The 25,232-nt window shown below is 40.0% G+C and overlaps 2 protein-coding genes and 1 gene segment (V, D, J or C); all 3 read right to left on the bottom strand.

Annotated features, from left to right (window-relative positions):
- The window catches only part of LOC129485105 (M1-specific T cell receptor beta chain-like), a 96,627-nt gene that overhangs the window by 59,377 nt on the left and 12,018 nt on the right, over positions 1 to 25,232 (bottom strand). The gene's annotated exons all lie outside the window — the stretch shown is intronic.
- The window catches only part of LOC129485108 (trypsin-2), a 33,002-nt gene that overhangs the window by 294 nt on the left and 7,476 nt on the right, over positions 1 to 25,232 (bottom strand). Inside the window, exons 1-5 of one of the 4 annotated variants that reach the window (XM_055284297.1) lie at positions 3,225 to 3,264; positions 2,045 to 2,204; positions 1,659 to 1,700; positions 743 to 996; positions 208 to 344 (exon numbers count right to left, since the gene is read on the bottom strand). In XM_055284297.1, coding sequence (XP_055140272.1) covers positions 208 to 344; positions 743 to 996; positions 1,659 to 1,700; positions 2,045 to 2,204; positions 3,225 to 3,264 — 633 coding nt within the window. Of the gene's footprint in view, positions 1 to 207; positions 345 to 742; positions 997 to 1,658; positions 1,701 to 2,044; positions 2,205 to 3,224; positions 3,349 to 25,232 lie in introns of those variants that run through there. The other 3 variants (XM_055284299.1, XM_055284298.1, XM_063642311.1) reach the window with 3 other exon arrangements.
- Positions 11,674 to 12,396, bottom strand: LOC129485114 (T cell receptor beta variable 29-1-like). The segment is given in 1 exon segment: positions 11,674 to 12,396. A coding segment is annotated over 1 exon segment (526 nt).

Genomic DNA, 25,232 nt, shown 5'->3' with positions numbered 1-25,232 from the left:
GCTCTGTGGCCCCACGTCCTTCTCACGGTGGCCCATTCTCTGTTCTTCCTAAGCAGACAGCTTGCAGCCCAAGGGAGCCTTCCTCACTTCTCCATGGGGGCACTGCAGGGAGCCTCCTCCGCTCCACTGCCTTGGGAGTTCCAGTCATTTTCCCTGGCGGGGCCTGGGTATCAGTGGGAGCCTCAGCATGGGAAGGGGTCAAATCACCTGGCAGGAATCCTTGCCTCCCTCGAGGAAGCCCACACAGAACATGTTGCTGGTAATCTTTCCAGGGTAGGAGGCTTCACACTCAGCCTGGGTCAGCACAGGAGCATCCAGGCACTGCAGCTCATCTGGGTAGTCGGCTGTGAGGATCAGGAAGAGATCAAAGAAAGAAATGTGGGTTAGGCCAGGGAAAGAGTCAATAATCTAGGATGGAACATTGAAGAGGAACACAGCCGCTGGAGAGGACTCCAAAACATAAGTCCTGGCAAGGGACTCTGGCTTTCAGTTCCCAGAATGATCATTGTTGAACCCCTCCCAAACGTGATCATAGCTCGTTCTCCATTTGTCCTGACTATTGATTTTAGGATCCGAGTCCTTGAGAATTGGCACCTCTCTGGTGCCCAGTGAAGAGCCTGTGTGTAATGGGCACTAGAAATGTGTCTTAAGCTTGGAGGCGAGAGGATTCAAGTTAAGGGGCATGGTTTGTTCTGGAAATTGTGGGATGGAGGGAAGCAGAGGGACAAAGGGTCCCACTCACCACCAGAGCTCAGAGTGTTGCCCCAGCCGGAGATGAGGCACTCGGTGCCAGCAGCTGGAGGGGCGGTGGGCAGAGAGATGGTGGACACGCGGGCATTGATGACTGCACGTGAGGACAGCTTGATCAGCAGGATGTCATTGTCCAGAGTCCAGCTGTTGTATTTGGGGTGGCGGATGATCTTGGCTGCATTGATGAACTGTTCATTCCCCTCCAGGACTTCGATGTTGTGCTCTCCCAGTCTCACCTGGATGCGGCTGATGGGCAGGGCAGGCATGGTGAAGCCCTTCTCCCATGGCCAGGGTACCCATCCCACCTTTGCATGGGTCCTTAAGCTCCCTGCTCATGGACAGCTCTGGAGGCATGGGGTGGGGTGTGTGGCCATATCACATGGGCAGGAGAGCGATGTGGGTCAGTGCAGGTGTGAGACCCAGGACCTTTCTGCTTCAGAGGTTGGTAGTAGTGGGGTGGGGAAGAGTCAAAGGGATCCCACCAGAAGCTGCTCCTCAATCTGCCTTCCCAGACTCTTTCCCACAATCTCCATGGTCACTAGCACTGTGGGCACAAGGAGCTCCTTGAAGTTTTCCAGCATTCTTCACCCCAGGCCTTTGCTAACTGCGCACAGTGCCTGCTCCTCCCTCGGTTCTTGGCCTGGTGAGCGCCACCCTTCTGTGTAATCTAATCCAAGGGTAGCCATAGCATTAGCATCTCCTGGGAACTTGTTAGAAATGTAAATTGTTGGTCCTTACCCCCACCTACTGATCAGAACCCTGGGGATGGGACCCAGTGATTTGTGCCTTAACAAGCCTGCAGGGTGTTCTGATGCATACTCAGGTTAGAGAGTTCTTGGTGTAGGCAGCGGTTCTCACCTCTGTCTATACAGTCTAGAGTTACCAGAGGTGGAGTGTGAAATACTCACTGATATTCACACCCTCTTCCTGGAAATTTTGAGTTAATTGCCCTGGGATAGTACACAGGCATCAGTATTTTTAAATACTCCTTCTTAGGTGGCTTTAATGTGTAGCTAACCAGCAAAAGGTACTTGCCTGCTTTTCTCACCACCCCAAGATCATCCCTGCCTGCTTTTATGACCACAACCCTTGCTGTTTCATGGATTTGCCTGGGTGTGAGAGCTTCCTGTCTTGTATTCACTCTCTGCTCTGGAGAGTCAGGTGCTGCCAACAAGTTTTCTTCTCCACCACCTCTCCCATCCATCTTACCCACCCTCAGTAGTTCCCTGGGCAGAAGCAAAGCTCTCCCAGACAGCCTGGCTGGGAGCTTTGCAGTCAGGTGCCCCACACTTACGACTTGTAGCAGTGAGCTGCTGACACCACCCACTGTTCGCTGATGAGGGAGCCACCACAGAAGTGGTAGCCAGAATTCAGGGACACCTGGTAGGGGACAGAATTCTCCTCACAGGTGTAGCCCCCAACGATCTTGTCATCATTGTCAAAGGGGGCAGCAACTGGGTTGGAGATGAGAAGGGAGAAGGCAAGTTAGTAGCATGTTACAGGTGGTGCTCCCAGCCTTTGGTTGCTTCCTGCTAACTAGAAATCCTTAACAAGCACCGTGAATCTAGGCAAGGGAGGGAGCTCTGCCACCCATGGTGAGCATCACTGTATGTGTCTCCCAAGTCTCTGTGTCTGCAGGGCACATAGCTAAGTACCCTGTGGGGGCTCAGATCTCTCCTGGGGTCACCAGGCTGTGGACACAAAGGATGTCCTCAAAATGCTTCCAGTGGGATAGGAGTTGGGATGTGGTTGTCTCACCCACTGAGTGCTTCTTTTATTCATCACCTGTGTACTTCCCCTGGCTATTTGAACCGTGGATTGTCAGGATACTTTGGCCAAGCTAGGGAAACCCCTGGCTGCGTAGACCTGGCCATGACCATCTTCCCCCATAGCTCAGATATGTACAGTCAGGGCAGAGTTGACGGCAGACCCCAGGTTCACTTTGGCAGAACAAAGGTAGATGTTGTTATTGGCCAATAGAACAGCAATCCTTACCTTGGCTGCATGGCTGGAAATGTTAAAAATCACCTGGGAACCTTAAAAGCCCAGAACACAGGCTGCACCCCAGACAAATGAAGTTAGAACTTGTAGAGTCGAGTCTCTGGCATGAGTAATTGTCCAACCTCCCCAGGTGCATTTGAAGTTAAGAGTAGCTATAATGGTGCTATTTTGGTGCTGCAGGAGCCAAGCCTGAAGCCAGCTGCTTCATTTCATGGGCCGGCCCCATCTGGCCTCCCTTCCCAACTTGTCCAACCATAGCTTGGGTATGGATGAATGATAGTGGTAGTGAAGTCAGGGAGAAGTTGAACAGGTGAGGCTTAAAAAGAGCCCAAGGAGGATGGGAAGGAGAGATGCCAGATGGAGGAAATAGAATATCAGAGCACAGTCAAAAGAGGAGAGGTGGCAAGAATGGCAGGGCATGTGTCTGCCAGGAAAGGGGGTGGGTGAGGCCTGAGGCAGGGCATGAAACTCACCAGCAGCTCCCACAAAGGCAAGGATCAGGAGTGGATTCATGGTGGTAGAGTGTGCCTGACTGGTGGTGGGAGGCCTGTCCTTATACCTCCCAAGGATCAGGAGAGGAGGTGTCTGTGAGGTGAGGGTCACCGCTCCTCCCATCACAAACACACCTGCAGCTTTCCCCTTCCTGGGGTCTTGCAACAGCTTGGCTATGTTTGGCCACTCTGGGTTTTTGATTCACAGGTGATAAGGGTACTTGCCTTCTGAGAGCAGAGAGGGAGACCCGCTGTTTCCTGGAAGGATGCTGGGATGGTAAAGACAGGGGAAGCCAAGCCCCGGATCACACAGCTGGGCTTTCTTAGGCCCAGGAGAGGAGAGTTAGAAGGAGGGAGAATGGCCTGGCTGTTTAGGAATCTTTTTAACTATTGGGGATATATTTAATGTACTTAAGGAGGGACAAGCGTTGGTAACAAGCTTGGCTTTTCAGCATCCTGGGGCCCCCATGAGAGGAGCAAAGTCTTATCTAAGGCTCATTCCTGTGAATATGAGATGCTTCTCTCCAGTCACTGTGGGGGAAGGTCAAATCCAAGGCTTTGGGGAATGAGAATTCCAGCACTAAGGGGTAAGGAGAAGGGAGACTCAGCATTCCATAGGATTCTGGGCTTCCAGAAAGCTCTCCTTCCTACCAAGGCTTAAGGATGGGAAGTGTTTCAAAGAAAGAAGGGGCACAGTTTCTGCAGGAGCTTTCTCAGCGCATCTGGAGGATGGAAAACCAATGGTGCACTCCTCTCCTTCTTCAATGTGAAGACATTTGTCTCATATGCATCGTGTCATAGGTTCTTTTTATGCAGCCTCATGGTTGTCCTTGCAACCTGCTCTCAGGGTGATTCAAACTGACCCACCTGCTTGGGGCTGACAGCCTGAACCAGAATTACATGCCCGTGATCACATGTCAGAGTTTGGACCATGGTAAATCTGGGATACGATCTGATCTGAGAATCAGCAGTAGGTAGAGATTTGAGCACGTGGTAATTGGGTGACATATTAGGTTCAATAATGAAGATGTGGAGGGGTGGGTCTAGAATTTTCTATTTTCGATGCAGTGAGATTATGCTTGGCTCAGTACAAAGTGAAACTTCCCAGAGAATATCCTGATTTGGGCCCTACCAAGGCTAGTAAGACACAGTCGTGTAATTGACTGAGGCACAACTTGGCCAGAGCAGTGTGGAGATGGAGACACTGTCTGCGCTCAGGTCTAATGATGGAAGGAAAGGAGGAGCTTCCTTATGAGGGTGCTTTCCCTTCTCAGCAACTCTGAGCTCAGGCTGGTGATGGGCAGGAGTGAGTAGAGTTCAAGTTTGGATTCTTTGAAAGGTAAAAGAAGCAGAGATGTTCTAGAGATGGTGGAGAAAATTGGAAAAGCTCAGAAACTTGGTTGTGAAATTGGACATGGCCAGGGGGCTAGAGGGAGGAAGGAAATGGAAACCAGAGGGAATTGGAAAAAATGCCAAAGTGGGGCCCATGGTGTTGAGAGGACACACGGAGTACCTTCGGTTTCAGCTCCTGGTATGGCCGCTGAGCCAGCTTCCCCAGCGGCAGGAGATCCACTGCTTGGAGACCCCCTCTCCACCTCCTACCCCCTCTAATCACTGATGGGCTCATACCTAACACTGCTATGCTTAGATGGTTCAAGGTGCCTGACAGCTTTACAAGAGTTTTCATGTAAGCAACAGTGGTACATTACTTTTCATTTATGCTGAGTTTCACACTTTAACTTCCCACAAACATTCTAATTGTGATTTGTGCAGAGCAAAACTGTTTCCATTTATAGAGCAAGAGACTGAGATTGAGAAGCATTCTGTCTTGCCCAAGAATACAGATCTTGGCAGAGCTGACCATAAGGCCAACGGAAACCATGGAGAGCGTTGTGAAGTGTGGGAATTGCATCTAAAAGGAGGTATCTAAAAGGAGATTTATTGAGGATCAAGGCAGAGGTCCCCAGAGGACAAACTGTACATCTGATTCCTTCCTGGTGCTTTTCTTCCTGGCAGAAATAGATGATTGAATTCATCTTTCTCCTGGCACCTAGTCTCAGAGCATTACCTTGCCACAGTTCCAGACCCATCTAGGCCCTGACTGCCATGTAGATGACACACCTCTCTGCTCACGAATAACTTGCCAAGCCTGAGGTAGCTAGGTTTTGGAGCATTGATAAAATGGGCTTTTCCTTTGTTGTCCCTAAACATGTTTTTTCATTTTGTCCCCTTGTTCTGGGGTCTTCACAGAACACCTGCCTTAGAGGATAAGGAAAGACTCTTGCTCTAACAACTGTAGATACTAGTGTGCACTAAACAGGGGGGTGAACCTTGGTAGAAGATGGAAAATTTTTTTGGAAAAGGGGATTTTTGGATTAGTGCTTGTGGTTCTGACTCTCTGTCTGAAAGGGAACACCCAAGAATATGAGGATTTTCTGTATCTAGAGCTTGAAGACTAGCCTTCTCCAGTATTTTGCGCTCTTCCTTAAATGATCACAGTATAGTCTGAGGTCAACTTTCTTCAGAAAGGAATGAACTTACAGGCAGAGAAGATAGCTATAGGTGGAGACTGTTACCTCATACTGTAGACTCAGATGTAGGATAGGTTCAGATCCACCTGCCAAAGCTCAATTTGGAGGACATGTCATTCTTGTTACTGTTCATTCTGAACTGTAGATTTCTTTGTCTATTTCTCTAAGACATCTTTCTGGCTTGTATTTAGTGCTTAGCACACTAAACCACTTCCTTTAACTTTGATAACAGTGAGTCATTTCTGTGTGCTTACTATATACCACATAACTTACTATACAGCATGTAACTCATGTAAGTTAAGAATGTTTTTTCATTTTATGATCACAACCACCTATGGGCTTGCCCATTTTACAGATGATCAAATGAGCTTTCTGGAGATGAAGTGACTTGCTCAAGGCCACACAGCCAGGAGGTTTTAAAGATGGGATGTAAGTATGGTGGTCTGACTCTAGGGCCTCCATGCTGTGCCATAGGGCATTCTGCTTTGCCTCCTCCGAGCTGATCCTTGGTGCAGCCTCACTGAGGTGGTAGGCAGCAGATATTGTTCTCTCCTTTTTACAGATGAACAATCTAAAGCTCAGAGGTCAAGTGACTTCTCCAGGGTTACTTGTCTAAGGAAAGCAGAGATCATACTAGAACCTTCCCTATTCAGACAAAGTTTGTTCCCCTTCATGTTGCTACAGAGTTGAGTCTTTCAGACCTCCTAGTAGTCTGCAAAGTGTCAGATTCCAAATTCTTTTTTTTTTCTTTAACACTTTCTTCTCCATATCCCACCAGACCTTTCTCCTATGTTCTTACTGAACTCCTCCTTGGGTTCCAGTATCCTTTATCATTCCCCAACCAGATTGTCAGATTTTAGGCTGTCTTCCCCCCAAACTCCCAGCTCCTCTCCTCATCCATTTTTTTTTCTAAGCTACTTATCTCCCCCATGGCACAATTTCTCTTTATCCAATAAGGAATTGTTTCGTTACTATCTCATCCCAGGAATCATTGAATCTGGAGAGTGAAGGGAATGCTCTGTGTGATTCAGAAAAGTCTGACTTGTAAGATGGAGTCGCAGAGCGTGAACTGGTCAAGGCTGATCAGCTAAACGGAGTAGCCCTTTCCTCCCGGCCTGCCTCCTTCCCCTCTTGACTGCCTCTTGCCCCTTCTTCTGCCTGCCCAGCTGCTCCCCACCTTGAAGCCATGGAAGACTTGCAAGTTTTATGCCCAGAGGGAAGTTTATAATTCTGTTTATTCTTCAGGCTTCCATGTATGGGTAAATGGGGAAGCCTCTAGCACTTGAGACTAAACCTACAGTATTTTAAGGATAGATTGATTGCTGTAATATGATGGTGAGTCTTTCTGTTCACATTTCAGCCACTCCTTGACCACTCTCTTGTTTGGCCTATTAGAGCTGCTTAAGTGAGTCCAGGCTCCCTTAGACAACAAGCAGAAGAAAGCCAGGACAGAGTGCAGGAGAAACACCCATGTAGGTTCTTATTATTGTAACATCTAGGATCTGTTTCATGATACTCAGTGTTTAATATATGATGTGTGCATTTATTTTTCTAAATTATGCTAGCTCTAGACTGAGGCTCACAAGCTAGGTTTGGTGATAAATCCAGTCAACTGGGTTCCTTCTACTCATTTAGCTTATAAAAGTCTAGATTGTGTCATCCATTTGGAAGGCAGCCAATGGGTCAGTCATTTCCTTAAGATCATCTTGGCCAGGAGGGCCTTCAAAAGGCTCCTAAGGCTCAGAACTGAGTGCTCCATCCACACAGGCACCAACACAATTCCAACTGAGAACCTTCCACCCAAGGGCCACTGTGTTTGAGCACGTTCTGCACTTTGCCTCTCTGTAAAACCCATATCATCTGTTCCATTTCCCAGTCTTGGGTAAGGCAGCAGAAGCGGGTTGGCGCATGACATGTGTACCTTTCTATTCAAATACAAAGCTTGTTATCTGTAGTCCTCCTACAGTTCTGTAAAACACTGGAACTTATTCCTCCTCTCTAGCTGTAATTTTGTGTCCTTTAATCTTTTTGTATCCTCCCCCCAACTAAAACATAAATTTAAAACAAGAATAAAAAATATAGTTTGAAGTGCTTATTCCTTTCCTTTTAGAATAATCTAGTTAATTTTCTTATGGGCTTAGATTATCTAAACTCGAATGCCTTTGTAGAGTTTTCCTCCAGGGAAATCCACTGCAGCTGTATTCATTTTCCTCTTATCTTTGAAATATATTTATTTCTCCAAATATTTATTGAATTCCTGGAGTGATATTCCAAGAGTTCTTCTAGGCTATTTGGAAGCAGCAATGAAGAAGACAGAAAAAATTCTTGTTTTCAGTGCATTCATATATACATGTGCATGCATTTATGCATATGTGAGGAGGTATAGAAATGGGATGCACATATATCGCTTTCAGTAAATGATGAGTACCTATTACTAAAATAGGATAAAGTGATAATATAATATGGGATGACTGCTGAAGTGCTGTTACATAGAGTGGTCAGGAAGGGTCTCTTTGGGGAGGTGGCATTTAAGTTAATACCTGAATAAAAAAGAACCAGCCATCTGCAGGTAGAATTAGGAGGGCTTTCATGATTTCCTTCTGAGTCTGCAACAGAAATAATTCAATGCACACAACAAATTGCTATTTAAAATTAAGTAACCCTGTCATCTAGCCTATGGATATATACCTTGTCATGGATTTTGATTGTATGAAAGATGGTCATCGGTATATTGAACTATTCTTATTAAAATTAATGTAAAATATTTTTGACATGAAATGATATTCATGAAATATTGTTAGGTTAAGTGAATAAATTCTAAAACTACATATTGTATGATCTAATTTTATTAAATTGATTTTGACTTTTTTATTTTGATAATATGCATATTTTATAATACCACAATTTTTTTTATTTAATTAAAATAGGTAAAAGAGAAACAATTGTAATAATAAAATTTTCTGAGAGAGGGCCATACTTATTCTTGAGTAAGGAATTGCCAGTTGTAAAATATGTTTTTATAGTGAGAAATACATTTAGGTAGCAACTACACTAATTGCGTATTTTGTCTCTATGTGCTTTTTATACAGATAATTGCATCACTTTCTTATAAAAAAACCTACATTTAAAAACTCACTATTATTCTTATTTTCTATGGAGAAATTAAGGCATGGAGAAATTGTGTAACTTGTTAAGGTTACACCTAGTGTTAAAGCAGAAGAACCAAGTTTTAAACTTAGGTCTGTCACTTGACAAAGTTCGAGTTCCTAACCACAGTGCTTTACTGCTTTTAAAGAGGCAATTTTGTAATATAGGAAGGTGCTTCATAATCCAAGGCTTCACTGTAGGTAAATTTGTCAACTTCCTATGGTAGTGGGAGCATGGGCCGGGAAGGTAAGCTAGCAATGAACCCATGAGATAAAACAGGTATACATGTGCATTCCTGTGACATGGAGAATTAGTACATGTGGAAACTGGAGAAGGCCCATGGGACCTTACATGGACCAGAAACTAGATAGGAATCACTGCTTTATACAGCAAGTTACACAAAGAGATACACAGTTAGTGAAAGGATGAGCTAGAAAACTAATCCTAGAAGCAATTAACAAAGAATATTATTTATCTTGGTCTTAGCTTTGGGTGAAGGATTTTAAAAAATTTCCTCCAAATATTCATGGTCGCTGAACAGTCAGCCCATTGGGGTTTGAGATAGACATTCTATGACCAAGAAGATATATACTGAGAATTATAAAATGATATTAGGTCTGTAGCACCCCAATTTCTTGACAGAGGCAAACATAAATATTTCCTAGAAAACCCACTTTTACTCCAGTATTTAAAGAATTCTGAAAGATGAATTCACATTAACTTACATAATGCACAAGGAAATAGGCTACCCTGAGTGAGAGCCAGCAGACTACTGAAAACCAGATGCAAAAAGGCATCAAATGCTGGCATTGTCAGATAATGGAAATAATAATTCCCAGTAGATGCTTAATATACTTAGAAAATAATTTTAAAATACACAATGAACAAGATGCTTTCAAAAATGTCCACTCATATTTGTAAATGACCCAAGTGGATTTTCTAGAAATAAAAATTCATATAATTTAAATGAACAAAGTCAGTTGAAAGATTAAATTAGAGGCTTACTGGAGCTGAGGCATGAATTAGTAAACTAAACAGTAGTTTTAAAGAAATTACCCAGATTGTAGCATAGAGAAGCAAAAAGAAGAAAAATATGACTGAATAGGTAAGGAGACTAGATGATAGTATGAAGGAAAATTGAACATAAGATATAGCTATACTTCTGGCCATCTCTTCTTCAATAAAATGTGGACAACAATCAGGTATGCCAATTTAAGTTTTGGCCCCGAGAGGATTTCCCTTCACCATTACCTTTCCGAACCATACTTGGTTAGACTGTAATGATCCCTCCAGAATAACGTGAAGACCCATCTAAAAACATGAGCTCACGTTTCTCAACTGGAAATATGGAATTTCCATGAAACTTGGGTGTGGTTTGAAGGTAAGAGGAGAAAAGTATGAGTGGGTACCATGAGACTCTGAGATCTGCTCTTGAAATTGAATTGTGCCTTTTTCCAGCTGTGCTTAAGTGTGGTCTTCATTATGTATTTTCCATTTAATAACAGAGAGAATGCTCTGGGCACAGCCAAATTTACAGTTTTGCATATCAGATAATACCTTGTTCTGAATGCCATTATGAGACATCCATTTCAGAGCCAGGAGCAACTTTTCAAAAGAAGAAGGGGGATTGTTGGCCGGTAAGAGTATGGCTTTACACAAAAACTCTGCACCTGTCTGCAGGGTAATTCTCCAGGTGGCCTTGGACAAACTCAGTACTCCCCTATTTCTTGCTTGTAGTTCTCAAGAATAACTGTACAATGTTCTGGGAATGTAACATCCTGAGATAAGGAGGAACTGGCCAGAACAGCCAGGGCTCTGTTCCAGTCCCTTCTAGAAATAGAATGTCCTTCAATGCTTTGCCAAGCATGTCAAGTTGCTCTAGGATATAAAACCCAGGGTGGCGCTCTCTGAGGTCCCTCAGTGGCAGTGCAAGTAGGGAAGGCACAGACAAGATTTCATCCACACTGGGCATCTTTCCTGAGCCTAGTGGGACTGGCTTTCCCTGAATCTTAGGCCTCTGTTTTCCTTTGCTCCCTGTATGTGAGTAATAAAGACTGCTCATGTAATTTGTGTGTATGAGAATTCTTTCTCTCTGGGATCTGGAAAGCAACAAAAGCATAGCCCAAGATGCAATGGTCTGAAGTGCAAATCAGGGCACAGCAAACCTGTTCCACACTGCCTTTTGATTCTTGTATTGGGGAATGTCAGGAGCTCCATAGAGCATCAGTATCTACCACAGGCTCTTCAAGAACAACTGGGTTTGCTTAGTCTATGGCCCAAGCAGCAGGAAGCTTTCATCATGGGCTTGTTCTGCCACAGAACCTTCTCTTGCACTGGCCTCAGTTTTACAGATTACATAGTAAATGGAATAGAGTAGCACAATCAAATGCAGTATATCCAAAGTTTAATTCAAAGTTCAAAGAGTAAGCATTGCACCTCTTTCTCCGTAGTAGATGATCTAAGGTGCAGCAGCTTACTTCTTACATCTGGGCCACTCCAAAACTCACAGTATAGAAGGTTCCTGAACTTTGCAGATTTTATATTGGCCTGGGATGCATGTGTCATATTGTCATATTGAAGCATCTAGAGGGCTTTATCATTCCTATTCACTGAGAACAACCCGATGTCATTAATGTAATGTACCAGCTTTGTTTCAAGATGACTAAAGTTCTTCCAAAATATATTATGATAGAAAACCAGCTAAAAAGAGCCTTGAGATAAAACAGTTAAAGGTTATTACTGACGCTGCCACTTGAAGGAAACTGTATCTGATTGTTTTTACTGGGTATTTCTGAGCACACTTCTAGAAGAAATTTTACCCTCAGCTTTCCAGAAGCCACTCTTCCTGCCTGTGGATAGAACACTCCAGCTAGTCCTACAGATGCTCTCCTCATCCCCAGTCTATCCATTCATACCCATGCCCACCCACAAGCACAGAAACAGCTGTGTCTGCCCAAGAGCTGTGGTTTCCTCCTTCTGTCCCACCTTAGCAGCGCCTTCAGGCTCATGTGAGAGGAGGTGGGTAGGAGATAGCTGAGGTTCTTGCTCAGATCTTTGATCTGTGCCCCGCACTGTGTCTTCAACGCTGCAGAGGTATATGCTGCTGTCTTCAGGGCTCATGTTGCTCACAGTCAGAGTTGAGAATGATAGGTTTGGGCGGCTGATGGGAAACTTGTCAATGACAAATCCACTCTCATATGTGGCCTCAGAGCCCTGATTTGCAGTTGCAATCAGTGTCAGGCTCTGTCCAGGTTGTTGACGGTACCAGAACATCATGGTGACTTGGCTATTGACTTGACACTGGATCGTCAGGGAGGTTCCATGTTGACAGATATCCCTGCTTGGCTTTTGAGAGACGACAGCACTGAACACAGAGCCTAGTTCCAGAGAGATATTCATGAGGACCGACAAGCTTGGGGTCAGACATCTCCCCAGGCAGGAAGGTCTCTGCTTTATCTCTCCAATACCACCTCAGCTCCCAAAGGACCCCAGGGCACTGCCTCCTTTTTATTGTGCCAACAATTACTCTGTTATGGTCCTTTAATCTAACATATCCCCTTCATCTTCTGTCTGGTGGCTTCAGACTCTCTGGAGAGGAAGTCTTTCCACCTCTCCACCCAGTGTTAACATTAACCCCAGACTCCTCACAAGACAAGGCTCATACCTAGTCCCAGGAGAAGGAGCAGGAGACTCAGCATCTTCAAGTGATGGCCTCTGCCCCGAGAAAAGGCACTAAGAAGTGAAACTCAAGTTCATCTTTCCTTCCTACAGCGTAGTTCCTTCCCACTCTGTTTCCCTCCTCTAACAGGTGGTTGAGTTTCTGCATGATATGCAAAAATCAGTCTTCCCCCTGGTGAAACTGTGTGGCTCTGCACTCAGGATGAGTCTTCATGCACAAGCCTCGCAGCACGCACCAGCCACTCACCACCGTTCTCCCATCACTTTTCCATCTGTCATTACTGAACACCAGTCTGTGCTACTGTCTGGGTGTAGAGCAAAAAGTGGGTTGCAGAATTGACCTCAAAGAACTAAAGGTGATATGTTAGAATATAAAGGAACTTCATAACAGTATTTCAGCTGTCTACTGGGTCTTCATGGTTGTCCCAAACTGAACTCATTCCTCCCACAACACATACACACACCAATAAACGGGCTCTTATTCCTCAATTCCCCTCTTCCAACAAATGGCATCCCTGCTCTTCTTGCATGTTAGGTTCATGAATTCCATAAGTCTCTTTTTTTCCTCACCTACCTTATTTGTCAATTCACAAATTAAATGCATTGTCTCTTATATCTCTTCCCTTGTTTCACTTATCACAGTCATAACTATTTTTTTTGTCTTTGCTTAATTCCTGAATACTTGTAATATGGTTTCTTCTATTCTAATTCAACTCAGTCTAGGCCATGAAACAGATCATGTTTGTGTAAAATTTGACCACAATGGTATGATCTTTTTCCATTATCAAGCTGATTTCTCATATCATGTAACTGCTTAAAATAGTTCATTTTTGCATAAAAGCAGAGCTAAGTTTTTGAGCACTTGCTCTACTTTTCATACATTTATTTAAGTTATTTTTTGGTTAGGCTATTTATTATTGTCACATTATTTTTACAGATTAGGAAATTTTACAGATAAGACCTAGAGACCTTAAATAACCTATCCAAGTTCATATAATCCAAGAGTAAGTAACAGAGTCAGGACTCAAATCAATGCCTATGTGATCACAAATCTCAAGTGTCAATATCAACACTATCAAGTATTGTCTGACTCTTGCAGTTGCCTTTGCCTTAGTAAAGTACAGTCTGGTGGGTAACTGAGAATGATAGGTCTAACACTCTAAAGAATACTAGGAAACTCTAGAAAGACAGCCTTGCAAAAACTAACCCATCTTATTTATTTGATTCTGAGATTCTCTCTATTATAAGATGTTCTATTAAATATCTAATTGTTACTTTTGGGTGCTGTTTAGTACTACCACATTAAAGGTGAAGATTGATTATAGGACTTACCTGTATTTCAAAGAAAATAGAATTGTGAAAAACAATTTACCTTCTGGTGGACAAAATGTGACACTTTAACAATATTTCAATAACTTGTTCATATGAGGAGTGTGTGTGAAGCCTTTACATCTTATTGGACATGCCACAGACAGTGGCTCAAGATAAACTCTGCTAAGTAGAAGTAGTAAAAGGTATAGAATACTTCAGTTTTTCTTGAGATGTAGGTATATTTTTAAATCTTTTAGTCAAGTGTATCAAACTCTCTGCCAAAATAACCCAGCATCTTTTTCATTTCGTTTATCCTAAAAGCTTCTGAAAATTAACAAATGATCCCTATTCTTTACTAAATTCCAAATCTTTGCTTCTTCATCAGTATTCTCTTTGTTTGGAAAAAAAAAAAAAAAAACAGCAAACATATTCCCCTCCCTTTTCATGCTTTTCAAACTTCAGTGGTCTCTAGATTTTTCTCCTGGGGAATGTTACGTATACTAAACTCTCATTTAATTTTAATGTGTTTATTTATTGAATTAATACATGCACCTGGTTAATGACTCAATTATAACAGAGAACAAAAGGTAAGTTCCTTCTCCAGAGACAGTCTTGTAAGTGTTTTGCTACATGTTCTTAGAAATAATAGTTCTTGCTTGTTCAAGTTTATGTAACTCTGACTCCTCCTTCTTTTACACAGAAACACACAGCCCAAACCTTCCTGTACTTCACTTCTTTAATTAGCAATGTGGTTCTTATCAGCAAAATTCAAAGTTGATTTTATTAAAAAATACACAGAATCGTGCCATTATTTTCCATTTTATTATGAGAATTTTCAAACATCTATAGAAGCTGAAAGTATTATACAGTGAACATGCATGTACCCACCGCCTAGGTTCTGGATAAAACTTACTGCTTTACCACGTAACTATCCATCTATCCATCCTTCTATTCATCCATCAATCCATGCAATTTTTTAATTCATTAAAAAGTCAGTTGAAGGCATACTTCACTTCTAAGCAGTTCAGCACTGTATAACTGGAGTTCAAGGTGTTTTTCAGGTAAAATTTGCATACAGCACCATGCACAAATCTTGAATACCGTTAAACAAGTTTTGACAAATGCATACACTGTGTAACCTACCAAATTATAGAATATTACCATTATCTCCAAAGTTTTCTCATGCCTTTAGTTTTCCCCACTGCTAACCCCTTAGAGGCAACTAGTGTTCTGATTTTTTCATTATAAATTATTCTTTTCTAGAATTTTATATAAATGGAATAACATCATACACTCTTCTGTGCAAAGTTTCTTCCACCCAGAATAATGTTTCTAAGATTTGTTCAAGTTGTGCGTATTAGTACTTCGTTCTTTTTTGTGGCAGTGGAATATGTCACCATATGGATATACTACCATTTGTTTAGCCACTCTCCTGTAGATGGACGTTCAAGATGTCTCCAGGTTTTGGCAATGATGAATTCCCTTTCTGTAAACATTCCAGTTTAAGTCTTTTTTTGTAGATTCATGCTTTTGTTTCTCTTAAGTAAACACTTGGGAGTATAACTGCTGGCTCATAGGGGTAGATGATTAAAGGGGTTTAATTTTATAAAAAACTATTAGAACTTTTTCCGAATTGGTTGTACTATTATCCACTTTCACCAACAATATATGTGAGTTCTGGGACTCCAAATTTTTGCCAGCATTTGGTGTTGCCAGGTGGTTTAACTTGAGTGGGTATGTGGATGGTTAGTGGTATCTCATTGTGGTTTTAATGTGTATCTTCTATTTGTCTGCCCTTTTGCCTTTACCACATTCCTTTGATGATTGTGGGTTTATAGTAAGTCTTGAAGTCAGATAGTGAAAGGACTCCAAGTGTGTTCTTTCTAAATATTGTTTTGAATATTCTAGAGTGTCAGGAGCTCAGAATAGCTGAAAAAGAGTGCTGAGGACTTAGGTACTCATTTTAACATATTAGTCTTTTTAAAATTTCAACTTTTATTTAGATACAGGGGGTACATATGCAGATTTGTTACATGGGTATATTGCACCCAGGTAGTGAGCCAATTAAAGCAACAAGCCCAAAAGGAAAGAGTTAAGTCTTTAATTACCTCCTTCAATAGTGTAAGCAAGAGTCTAAAGCCAGAGAAATTACTGACTCCCCTTGTTCCATTTTTCCCTGTGGAAATGGCGCTGGTCAAGTGTTAGTTGGATTAGCACAGACATGGATTTGTCTCACTGTTGGGGAGCCCTGCAAGGAGAAAGTGGAAACTCACTGGGTACTCAGAGTGTAGAAAAGTGTCTTTAAGGCTCTCTCTTCCTCTCCTATTAGGAGGCCTTGACAGAGGCACCTGAAGAAGACCTCTACATAGGCCTCAGAAAAAGAGACCTACGAATGAAGGATCCTGAGCTGGCAATATAAATATGCACAAGGGCGTGACCAGCCAGGGGGTCCTTAACTGCAACTCCCTTCAAAGACTGCAATGCATTGGCTGTGCACCAAGTCTGGGGTGGGCAGAACAGCCTCTCCACACCCTGTAAACCAGCCAGGTAAAGCCTTTGTAATTAATTATCTGTGGCCTGAAACATCATACATAGGCTTCTAACCAGGAGCGGGACTTCTCATAAATTCTTTGTGTGTTCATATTCCTTCTAGAATCAGCTTTTCAGTTTCTTAGAAAACAAAAACAATTGAGATAACAATTGAGATTTTAATGACTGTAGATAAAATTTAGAGAGTACTAGTTTTAACATATTTAGTCTTTTTAAAATTCCCACTTTTATTCCCACTTTTATTTTAGATACACTTTTATTTTAGATACAGGGGGTACATATGAAGGTTTGTTACATGGGTATACTGCACCCAGATAGTGAACATAGTACCCAATAGGTAGTTTTTCAACCCATGTCAACCTCCCTCCCTCTTCCCCTTAAGTAGTGCTCAGTGTCAATTGTTCCCATGTTTACGTTCATGTGTGCCCAATGTTTAGTTCCCACTTGTAAGTGAGAACGTGTAGTATTTGGTTTTCTGTTCCTGCATTAATTTACTTAGGACTATGGCCTTCAGCTCTATATATGTTTCTGCAAACAACTTGATTTCATTCTTTTTTAGGGCTGTGTGGTATTCCATAGTGTATATGTTTTCTTCATCCAATCCATCACTGATGGGCACCTGGGTTGATTCCGTGTCTTCCCTATTGTGAATTGCATGGTGATGAACATATGAGTGCATTTTGGTATAATGATCTAGTTTCCTTTGGATATATAATCAATAATGGGATTGCTAGGTGGAATGGTAGCTCTGTTTTAAATTATTTGAGAAATGTCCAAACTGCTTTCCTCAGTGCCTGAACTAATTTACATTTCCACCAACAGTGTATAAGCATTCCTTTTGGGTGGAGTGTTCTGTATTTGTCTATTAGTTTCAACTGGTTAAGTGTTGAGTTTAAGCCCAGCATTTCTTTGTTAGTGTTCTGCCTCAATGATCTGTCTAACACTGTCAGTAGGGTGTCGAAGTTTCCTACTATTATTGTTTGGTTGTTTAAATCTTTTCACAGGCCAAGAAGAACTTGTTTTATGGATATGGGTGTTCCAATGTTGGATGCATATATATTTAGGATTGTTAGTTCTTCTTGTTGGATTGTACTCTTTATCATTATAGTAATGCCCTTCATTGTTTAATGTCTGTTTTATCTGAATAAATAAGAATTTATTTATTTAAGTTCTTATAAATAAAAATTTATAAGAATAGCAACTCCTGTCCTTTTTTGTTTTTCATTTGCATGATAGATCTTTTCCCCTCTCTTTGTTTTGAGCCTGTAGGTGTTGTTACATGTGAGATGGGTCTCTTGAAGGCAATGATGGCTGTGTCTTGTGTTTTTATCTAGATTGCCACTCAATGTCTTTTAAGCAGGTGTTTAGCCCATTTATATTCAAGATTAGTATTGATGTGTATGATTTTGATCTCATACCCATGTTGTTAGCTGGTTGTTATGTAAACTTGATAGCGTAGTTGCTTTGTAGTGCCTGTGGGCTATGTGCTCAAGTGTTTTATGGCAGCAGGTTCTTTAGATTCCGTATTTAGCACTACCTTAAGGACCTTTTGTAAGGATTGTCTACTTAAAACAAATTTCCTCTGGTTTGCTTGTCTAAGAAGGATTTTATTTCTCCTTCATTTATGAAGCTTAGTTTGGCAGGATATAACATTTTTAGTTGAATTTTTTTCAGGATGCTAAAAATAGTCTCCCAATCTCTTCTGGCTTATAAGTTTTCTGCTGAGAAGTCTGTGGCTAGCCTGATGGGGTTTCCTCTGTGTGTGACTTGACCCTTCACTCTGGCTGCCTTTAGAATTTTTTTTCTTTTACCTTGATCTTGGTGAATCTGGTGATTATGTGTCTTGGGGATAGTTGTCTCGTATAGTAACTAGCCAGGGTTCTCTGTATTTCTTGGAATTGAATTTCAACCTCTCTAGCAAGATTAGGCAATTTTTTTGGTGTTTTTCAAATATATTTTTGAAATTGCTTACTCTTTCTCCTATTTGGGGAATGCCGATGAGTCATAGATTTGGTATCTTTACATAATCCTATATTTATTTCCTTTTTTTTTTTCTTTTGAGACAGAGTCTCGCTCTGTCACCCAGGCTGGAGTGCAGTGGCACTGTCTCAGCTCACTGCAAGCTCCGCCTCCCAGGTTCACGCCATTCTCCTGCCTCAGCCTCCTGAGTAGCTGGGACTATAGGCGCCCGCCACCACACCCGGCTAATTTTTTTATATTCTTAGTAGAGACAGGGTTTCGCGTGTTAGCCAGGATGGTCTCGATCTCCTGAACTCATGATCCACTAGCCTCAGCCTTCCAAAGGGCTGGGATTACAGGTGTGAGCCACCGTGCCTGGCCAGTTTTGTTCATTTTTTAAAATTGTTTTTTCTTTATTTTCATCTAAGTTGATTCAAAGAACTGATCTTCAAGCTCTGAGATTCTTTCCTCAGCTTGGTCTATTCTGCTGTTAATAATTCTTATTGCATTATTAAATTTTTGTAGTAAATTTTTAAGCTCTAGAAGTTTATTTTGATTCTTTCTCAAAATGGCTATTTCATCTTTCAGTTCTTGGATCATTTTACTGGGTTACTTGGATTCCTTGGATTGAGTTTCAACTTTCTTCTGAATCTCAATGAGCTTCCTTTCTATCCAGATTCTGAATTTTGTGTTTGTCATTTCAGCCATTTCAGACTGGTTAAGAACCATTTCTAGGGAGCTAGTGACCCATTTGGATGTAAGGGGATGCTGCGGTTTTTTTGAATTGCCAGAATTCTTGTGCTGATTCTTTCTCATCTGGTAGGGTTGGTGTTCCCTTAACTGTGGTGTAAGTTGAGTATGGTCAGTTGGCTTCATTTCTGGATGCTTTCGGAGGGCCAGGGCTCTGTACAGAATCCGCATATGTGGGTGAATTCTTGCACCTGATTTCACATCCTGCATGTATTAGCACGGTAATTTTAGTGTTGTAGTTTGTGCTGTGATCCAGTAGAAGGCGCTTAAGAGTAATGGCCGGTAGCTAGGCTAACACCCAGCTTGTGTGGCTCTTGTACTTTCTTGTTCACAGGCATGCTCTGAGGTGGGTGGGGGAGAGAGATGGCCCCCTCACAAGGTTTGCTTCTAGGACTTGTGGGAAGCCACCTCCAATCCCTGGCACTGCACCTGCATTTCTTTTGTTAGGTGTTCCAGGCTGCAGGGGACTCCTGAGGCAGAGGCTGCAACAATCCATGGACATTATTTATATTTCTATATTTTAAAACTATCTTTCATTTCCTTTAGCAGCTGTTTTTAGTTTTCTGTACACAAGTCTTGCATGTCTTTTGCTAAATTTAAATATTTTATGTTTTTTAATATAAATTCAGGTTTTAAAATTCAGTTATCCAATTGTTTATCATTAGTATACAAAATATAATTTTTATATGTTGTGATAATAAATTAATGTATGAACTTACTAATTTGAGTAGTTAATATAGATTTCTTTTAATATTTGCATGTAAGTAGTCCTTTCATCTCTGAAAAAGGTTTTCTTTATCTTTTGATCTTTAGCTTTTTAGTATTTTTCTTGTCTTTATACGTCAGTACAATATGGAATAGACGTGGTAAGGGTGAACATTATTGACTTGTTTATGATCTTGAACACGTTTAATATGTAAGCAATAAAAATGGGAAGACGTTTAATATTTCTGTCATTAAGTGTGACATAAGCTGTTGGTTTCTTTCAGGTGCCTTTATTAGATTGAAGAAGTCCCTTTTTTACCTAATTTTCTGAGTGTTTTCATTATAAATGAGTTTGGGATTTTACCAAATTTTTTCTATCTGTACGTATAATCAAATAGATTTTTAAAAATGTGTTAACAAGATGAATTACATTGATTGATTTTTTTAATATTATACCAGACTTGCTCCTAGAATAGACTCTATTTAAATATTTGAATAATATTTTTAGATTCTGTTTTGATTTTTATTTATTGGCTTTTTGCTATACCTCTTTAATATTTTCAGGGCTATTCTGGAAAATAAAGAATGATACATTTAAAACTATTTGTCTACTTACTATATTGTAGAATTTTACTTAAAATATAAGAAACTTGCAACTAATAGATCTGTTTTTCCTACTTCCATCCTTTAAGTTTTAGTGTCATTCTGTATTATATATATTTTATATATCCTGTAATACAATGATGAAGTTTTTACTTTAACTAGTCTTACATATGATATAGAATCTTTAAGATTCTTCAATATCTGACTGCATTTCACTACTTCTTGTGCTCTTCATTTCTTCCTCACAATCCAAGCTTCCAACTGGTATTATTTCTTTTTTACCTAAGAGAATTCCATTGCCATTTACTATCATGTAGTTCTACTGTCAATGAATATTTTAATTTTTATTTATATTCAGATAACTTTACTGTGGTATTTTAATTTTTTGCTGAATATTTTATATCAAATTCTGGGTTGACTTTTTCTATTTCTTGTAGCACTTTAAAGCTACAGTTCCCTTCTCTTCTGGTATTCACTTTTTTTAAATGAAAAATTATCATTATTCATGTCATTGTTCCTGGTATGTATGATTTTTCTCTGGCTGTTTGAAGATTTGTCTTCTTTTCTAGTTTTGGACAATTTGACTGTGATGTGCCTAGGTAGGTGTTCTACAGATTATTTTTCTGAAATTCTTTTTATGTCTTTCAATATACTTTTTAATTAGGCTATTTTTTTTAAATATTGTTTGTTATCCATGCTTTTTTATATCTCCTCTTCTTTCACTTTTACTCCAATTTCACACATTTTGTACCTTTTGATATTTTTCTAAAGATCACTGAGGCTATTAATTTTTTCATATTTTTTCTCCTGTTTTCTAGATTTTGTAATTTCTGTGGATAGAACATCAAGTTTCTGAATCTTTCTTCTGTCATCTCTAATCTGCTAGAGATTTCATTTAGTGGGATTTTATTTAATTTTCAAATATTGCAGTTTAAATTTTAAATTTTTCATTTATTTTTAATAGTTTTCATTATTGTTATAAACGTTTCTATTTTATTCATTATAAGAACATTTTCTTTTACATCCTTAAACATGATTATAATAGCTACTTTAAATTTCAGTCTAGTAATTCCAGCATCCAGGTAAACTCAAAATTTGTATCCACTAATGGCCTCTTCATTCAAATTAGGTCATGTGATTTCTTTTCTTCATATGCCTAGTAATTTTTGCATTGTATCTTGGACATTGTCAATGATATATCTAGATTTTGTTTTATCCTTCTAAGGATGGTTGGATTTTTGTTTTAACAGGCATTTAACTTGGTTGGATTTATACTTCAAATTCTGTTTCCTATAGCCGGCAACAGCTGAAATCTCTATCCAGTTATGTTAGGTTTAACACTGCTGATTTCAGTATTCCTCTCACATGCATAGTTTAGGCATCAACCAGAGATTCAAACAGAGTTTGTATGGAGAACATTGGGTTGTTCTTTTTTGAACTTTCCCTTCTTGGATGTCTTTCCTAATTCTACAGCTGGCTTTTTAATGGGTTTCTATTTGACTGGGAACTACTTTCCAGCAAAAAGCTACAAAAACAGAAAACTTATCTTTCATCCAAGTGTTGACTTCCCTGTAGTTTCTACCAGCTATTGGTTGCTTTGCTGTCCCTTAAGGTAGGCTTTAAAAATGTTTGTCCTGAGTTTATATTTGTTATTTGTGGGAGCGTGGGTCTTATAAGAATTACGATGCCATTACCAGAACTGCATCAATCTTTTTAATGGTTTGAAAAATCAGCAGATTTTTGTCTTTTGGTTTCTACCTATATTTGATATTGCTGAATAATCTGGATTCTTTTTAATGGGATCACCTTCTCCAGGATGGATCTGGATTTTTGACAGGCCATGCAAACTGATACCACAAAATTGTGGATGAGTTACTCAGACGTATCATTTAATAGATCCATAGTCTACATTTTGGCACTATTTGAAAATGCAACCCTGGAGTCCCTCTGCTTTAGTTTGGCCTAGTTGCTAATTAGTTCCACTGCCCAGCTTTTATCCTGGCACTTTTCTTTCTTGTTATTCTGAATGAGAGTTTCTATTTCCTGGACCCCATTTTTTTTTCTTTTTGGTTTGTTTTCTGTTTGCTGAGACATACTACCCAGTAATTTCCTAAGAAAGCTTGAGATGGAGGTAAATTTTTTGGATCCTAACATAATTAAAAATGTCTTTTTATTTGCATTTTGTTGATATATTGGGTTAGTAGAGAAATCTAAGATTAAAATGATTTTCTATCAGAATTTTATTGATATTTCTTGCACCTTTTTTTTGGAATTCAGTGTTGCTGTGTAGAAATGTGATGTCATTCCACTTTTGCATTTATTTATCGCTTTTCTCTAAGTCTAATTTTGATTTTTAACATTTTCTTTGTCTTCTGTAGTTTAGAATCATTTAATCCCCAGTGTTCTGAAATCATGAAGATATGCCTTCGTTTCAGTTGTTTGACATTAATCAGCCAACAGCAGGCATTTTAAAATATGGAGGTTTATGTTTTTTTCATTTCTGAGAACTAATTTTTATGGTATTATTTCTCTGATAATTTAAAATTTTTTTTCTTTTTTCTGGCATTTCTGTTGGACAGTTATTGACTCTCCTTTGTTCATCCTTCAAGTCACTTATATTTTCTTTCATGTTTTCTGTTACTTAACTTCTTGAATGTTTTGTTCTATTTTCTGGGATGTTATATCAAGTTTTCTTTTGACTCTTATTTTAAAAATTTATTTTGGCTTTCTTAAAGTTTCTCCCCTTTATCTTATTCTGTTTTAAGGATGATGTGTTTCTTATATCTGTCTGGGATAGAAACAAGCATTTACATGATTACTACTTAGAAGTCCACTTTTTTCTTTTTTTTTTTTTTTTTTGAGACAGAGTCTCGCTCTGTCACCCAGGCTGGAGTGCAGTGGTGCAATCTCGGCTCACTGCAAGCTCCGCCTCCTGGGTTCACGCCATTCTCCTGCCTCAGCCTCTCCGAGTAGCTGGGACTACAGGTGCCTGCCACCATGCCCGGCTAATTTTTTATATTTTTTAGTAGAGACAGGGTTTCACCGTGGTCTCGATCTCCTGACCTCATGATTCGCCCGCCTCGGCCTCCCGAAGTGCTGGGATTACAAGCGTGAGCCACCGCGCCCGGCCTTTTTTTCTTTATTTTATATGCTTGCGTCAACTTTCTTTGTTCCCACTATTTATTTAATTTCCTTTCCTTTTTCTGCTTCTTGTTTTTTATTTTCTTTTTCTCTTCTTTCTTTTAACGTCTGTCTCTTTTCTCTTTCTATCTATGTTAGAAACTTTGTATACTAGTGAACTTTGATTGTATATTGATTTTTAAGAATAAAGCACTAAAAACCTGACTGAAAGCCTGGTAATATGGATGGTACTTGTTTGCTAGGAGATTTTACTTGAAGAGAGTTGGTGGGGAACTGGTTGTTTCGTAAGGGACACTGAAATATCAGTACTTGTAAGTCTGTTTTTGGGGGGTGCTCAATTTCTTCAAATAAAAATATATTATTATGCTACTGTGGGTATAGTTACCTACTTGTTCTGTGCCAAAGGCAGTGGAGAGGTGTTGAGAGTTAATTCTTCATGGGTCTCTGACATTTCTGCACAACTTATATCAACTTTTCATTTGGACTGTCTTGTCAAGAATGTTTATATAGCAATCAGCCTGGAAGACAGAGATAACATCTCCCTCTGGATCTGTTTGCTATCCAGGATAATAAACACAATGTACCCCCATGAGACAAAGATTGATCAGGTTTGGGAAAAGCCACAGCATCCAGAAACTGCTCTGTGTCACTATTGGGGAACTGGGCAGAGGGGCAGGCACAGGTCACTTATAGACGTATGAAGCTCATGCTGCCTGCTGTGTTGAGAGTATTAAAAATACTTTGTCTGTAATCCAGTAGTCTCTTGTCTTCTGCCAGCATCCATGGAATGCTGTCAAGCTCTTAGCTTGCAAGTGTGGTAAAATCTCATATCATTAACAGTTCTCAACAAGAGAAACTGGATAATTGACTATATGAGACTATATATTTATATATCAATTATTCTCTTTGTCTTTAGCCCTGCATCTCATATCACTCTTGATATGCCATGTAATTCCAAGGCTTGAGATCTTCTTATTTAGTTTCTTAGAATAAACTTTTAGTTTCCTGTCAAAAAGAAGAATGTTGGCTACTAGCATTTGATGTATTGCTTAGATGGTCTGTGAAGGGTGAGGGTAAGAGATTTCTGTTTGATTTATAAACTAGTCATCTATAACTCGATTTTCTGCTTTGGGTATCAACTACATACACTCTCTCTGGTCATAATTTTTAATAAATAAAATGTAAGAGAGAGTATAATCAAAATTTGAAGAAGGACCAATATAGCTTTAATGTTCAGATATGGGCAAGCAATAGTTCTACACCTAGAAACTATAAGTTAGTAAATTTAACATCAGCCCTCTTCTTATCCTGCCACCCTACACATGCATAAGGTATATTCATAACTGAATATTAAATATACAGATTTTTGAGCATTTGTAAAGCAGAATGGCAATAATTAAGAAGTAATATGAGTTCATTGAGGGCAACGTCTTCAGAACACTTAGCTACTCTTTTTAGATAAGAATGTGATGTATGAGACCCATCACATGTCAGAGCATCTCAATCCATGGGCTCTGGCATTACCATGTAACCATTTGTCTGTCTAATGTTACCATTAATAGACTGTAATTATTGGCTTCTTTTCTTAGGCAGGTAACTGTATGGTATCTGGCAA

This window comes from Symphalangus syndactylus, chromosome 6 (genome assembly GCF_028878055.3).
Source record: "Symphalangus syndactylus isolate Jambi chromosome 6, NHGRI_mSymSyn1-v2.1_pri, whole genome shotgun sequence".
NCBI lineage: Eukaryota > Metazoa > Chordata > Mammalia > Primates > Hylobatidae > Symphalangus > Symphalangus syndactylus.
The sequence above is the reverse complement of the archived record's forward strand: the minus strand, read 5'-3'. Positions and strand labels throughout refer to the sequence as shown.